At 48.4% G+C, this 4,207-nt stretch overlaps 1 protein-coding gene across 1 annotated transcript in view; it reads right to left on the bottom strand.

Moving 5' to 3' along the window:
• Nucleotides 1-1,079: 1,079 nt before the first annotated feature.
• LOC138860841 (uncharacterized) overlaps nt 1,080-4,207 on the bottom strand; it is a gene marked incomplete at its 5' end in the record, with an annotated part of 6,429 nt that continues 3,301 nt past the window's right edge. Inside the window, one exon of the mRNA XM_070119192.1 lies at nt 1,080-1,124. Coding sequence (XP_069975293.1) covers nt 1,080-1,124 — 45 coding nt within the window. The remainder of the gene's footprint in view (nt 1,125-4,207) is intronic.

The following is a 4,207-nucleotide window of genomic DNA, read 5'->3' as shown; positions in this document are numbered from 1 at the left end:
TCTTACCATTCTTACTTTAGTTGTGTACTTGCAATATTCAAACGTTTTTGCTATTGCATATATATATATGTGTGTGTAGGTGTAGGTGTAGGCGTAGGTATAGGTATAGGTGTAGGTGTAGGCGTAGGTGTAGGTGTAGGGGTAGGGGTAGGGGTAGGTATAGGTGTAGGTATAGGTGTAGGGGTAGGGGTAGGGGTAGGTATAGGTGGTGTAGGTGTAGGTGTAGGTATAGGTATAGGTATAGGTGTAGGTATAGGTGTAGGTGTAGGTGTAGGTGTAGGGGTAGGGGTAGGGGTAGGGGTAGGGGTAGGTATAGGTGGTGTAGGTGTAGGTGTAGGTATAGGTATAGGTGTAGGTATAGGTGTAGGTATAGGGGTAGGGGTAGGGGTAGGGGTAGGTATAGGTATAGGTGTAGGTATAGGTATAGGTATAGGTATAGGTGTAGGTATAGGTATAGGTGTAGGTGTAGGTGTAGGTATAGGTGTAGGTATAGGTGTAGGTATAGGTATAGGTATAGGTATAGGTGTAGGTGTAGGTATAGGTATAGGTGTAGGTGTAGGTGTAGGTGTAGGTATAGGTGTAGGTGTAGGTGTAGGTGTAGGTATAGGTGTAGGTGTAGGTGTAGGTGTAGGTATAGGTGTAGGTGTAGGTGTGTAGGTGTGTGCAGACCTCAAGCAGTTTTGGTTCGCCAAGTGCACGCCAGACGAAGTCTTTCCAGATCGACGTCAAGCAAAGTCGACCAAGCACGTCTGCGTCGCTTCGATGTCACGCCCAGGCGATTCGACGCCCGGCCAGGTCGACATTGCACCGCCAGGTCGACACTGCGCCGACGCCCGGACCGACCTCGCGATTCAGCTGGCGTTGAAGCCGCCGCGTATTTATTGCGATAGTAACCGGGTCATTTGGCGAAGGGTCGCGGAACACCTGGGGCGTTTTGATATCGGTTTCAGGCGCCGGAACTGCAGCGCATCTGGAGTTTTATGAATCGTAATTTCGTGTTCATTTCGAGTCGGGAGTCGTCAACTGGCGTCGTTGTTGCCTCGTTCTCTTTCCGGTGTCAGGGTTATGGATGCTTGTGTTTATTTGAGAGTAATCCTATATCTATTCTCAGATCGGATGAGTATCTATAGAATACGACGTATATCAGTTAGATTAAATTATGTTATACGTCAGCACAAAATCTATAAAGTAAAGCGCCTTTTTATGGGGCCTAAAATCTAAAGAATACTTTGCATGTTTGTTGAAAATGTGTATTTTATAGATAAGGTCACGACCCATAGAATGCAATGTATATCTGTAGAAGAGAATGTATTTTGTAGACCTTGGCTGCGAGCTGTTTGCGTCGTGGTGAACTGCCTTCGGCTTGTACAGGCAAAGGCTGAACAGCTGAACACGCCGGAAAAGATCGCTCGCGGGATTAGGGGATCGCGGCGCTTGATTTGCTGTGATTTAGTGGGGATTTATTTTATTTTTTCAAATCTTGCAGTTTTATTGTGATAATTTTCAGAGATGTGATTTTTTCTGCCGGGTGGAGTGCAAGAATGGAAGGAATTATTCGTTTTTAGTTTAAGTGTATTAATTTGTCATTTTATTAGTCCATTAATTCTATTTTTACAATCAGGGCTGTTGCCTTGGAAATTAAAAATACATATTCTAAGCATTTTTAGTGCGTGGCAAGTGATAGGGGGGTGATTAAGGCGTAGGTATTTTTAGTGCGTGGCAAGGGATGGGGGGGGGGGGGTGATTGGCGTAGGTAAATTGTGATAGAAAGTGGCCGACCTTCGCTAGTGTCATAACTTCCATCTTGTTTTGAACTCTCGCTTTCTCTCTCTACCCCCCTTCTTCCTTCCTTCTTACCTCCTTCCTTCCTTCCCCTTCCTCCCTTCCTCCTTCCTCCCTCTCCCTCTCCCACTCCTCTCCTTCTTCTCTCTCCTCTCCTTCCTCCCTCTCCCTCTCCCACTCTCTCTCTCTCCCAACTCCTCTCTCTCTCTCTCTCTCTCTCTCTCTCTCTCTCTCTCTCATTTTATTTGACCAACAGAACATTTTATAAAATGTGTACACCCACGCACCCAGCCAGCCAAATCCACCCACCTGTCCACCCACACACACAGAGGTTCTCTCTCTATATAGATAGATAGATTGTGAGAGAAAGAGAGAGAGAGGGAGAGGGGGAGGGAGAGAGAGAGGGGGAGGGAGAGAGACAAGAGGAGGGAGAGAGAGAAGAGGAGGGAGAAAGAGAGCGGGAGGGAGAGAGAGAGAGATGGATGGATGGATGGATGGATGGATGGATGGATGGATGGATGGAGGGAGGGAGGGAGGGAGGGAGGATGAGGAAGTGAGGAGGGAGGAGGAGGGAGTGGAGAGAGGGAAGGAAGGAGGGAGGGAGGGAGGGAGGGAGGAGGAGGGAGGGTGGGAGGGGGATGGAGAGAGAAAGAGAAGGTGAGGGAGGGAAGGAGTGAGGGAGGGGGGGATGGAGCGAGAAAGAGAGGGAGGGAGGAGGTGGAGAGGGAGAGATCTGTATCTATCAGATTATATTATTGATTCAGGTCTTCTTGGTTACTAACGCCCCCCCCCCCCCGAAGAAAATGCTTACCTGCAGAATATCCAGAAATGTTGCAAGGGGAACCCTTTTCCTTGCCGCTCTCCCCTCTTTCGCTCGCCCTTTTTACGGTCTTTGTCGCTTTCACCCCTTCCATTTTTTATTAACATCCTGGCTCGGCGGGACTCGGGAAGGCCAAGAGGATCGCTGCCTCGTCGCTTTGATGCTGTTGCATTGCTCATTAGATTCATTTTTCGCTCTCTCTCTCTCTCTCTCTCTCTCTCTCTCTCTCTCTCTCTCTCTCTCTCTCTCTCTCTCTCTCTCTCTCTGTCTCTCTCTCTCTCTTCTCTCTCTTTCTCCCTCCCTCTTCCTCTTCCTCTCCCTCCTCTCCCTTCCTCCTTCCTCCCTCCCTCATCCTTTCTCTCCTCTTTTTCTCCTTCCTCCTTCCCTCCCTCCCTCCCTCCCTCATCCTTTCTCTCCTTTTCCCTCATTCTCAGCTTCTCCCCTCCCTCCCCCCCACCTGGGGTTTCCTCACGCCTCGCCATGCCCGTCTTCCGCCCATCAGTAAGCGAGACCTTGGTCGTCGTCTTCCTTTCTCGGCGCAACTCCTGGCCGTCTTCCCTCCCGTCCGCCTCCTCCCGCTTGCTCATGAGGCTTCAGCGGCAAGGCTCTGGAAGGTGTCGGGGGGGGGGGGGGGGAGGTCTACCTGCAGGAGGCTCTTGCTACGGCGTTAGGGTGGTTTTTGCTTGCCGTTGTTAGGTACGAAGTTTTTGTATTGTAGTTGATTATGCATTCCAATATAGCACCATGCGTGTCAGAAGGAAAGGGAGTAGAGGGGAGCGAGAAGAAGAGGAACACGGAGAAGCTGGAGGAAGAGGAGGTGGGGAAAGAGTAAGAGAAAAAGTAGGAGCAAAAGAATGTTGTTGTTGTTTTTGATGGTGGTGGTGATGATGATGATGATGATGATGATGATGATAAGACTGAAGAAGAAAAGGAGAGGTAGGAGGAGGGGAGGGGGAGAAGGAAGGGGAGGAGCAGGAGCAAGATTAAAAGTAGGAGGAGGAGGAAATGGCCGAGAGAAGTTGCATTTGTTTGTCTCATGCGTTTCTTAAAAAGGGAGAACGATTAAGGAATGCGAGAGAGAAGGATGTCGAGCGGGGATCCCGGTCGGGTGCTCGCGAGCGCCGCCTCCTGCAGACCTCTCTCGAAGGCCTTCATCATCCCCGCGGCGCCAGAAGCACCATCCGCTTCTCTTGTTATCCATCCATGCATACATACATACGCACATACATACGTGCATACATACATACGCACATACATACGTGCATACATACATACGCACATACATACGTGCATACATACATACGCACATACATACGCACATACATACGTGCATACATACATACGCACATACATACGTGCATACATACATACGCACATACATACGTGCATACATACATACGCACATACATACGTGCATACATACATACATACGTGCATACATACACACATACATACATACATACATACATACATACATACATACATACATACATGCATACGCACATATGTACATGTATACATACATTCATACATACACTCATACATACATACATACATACATACATACATACGCACATATATACATGCATACATACATACATATAT

Source organism: Penaeus vannamei, chromosome 43 (genome assembly GCF_042767895.1).
Source record: "Penaeus vannamei isolate JL-2024 chromosome 43, ASM4276789v1, whole genome shotgun sequence".
NCBI lineage: Eukaryota > Metazoa > Arthropoda > Malacostraca > Decapoda > Penaeidae > Penaeus > Penaeus vannamei.
This window is presented reverse-complemented; position numbering and strand designations above follow the sequence as displayed.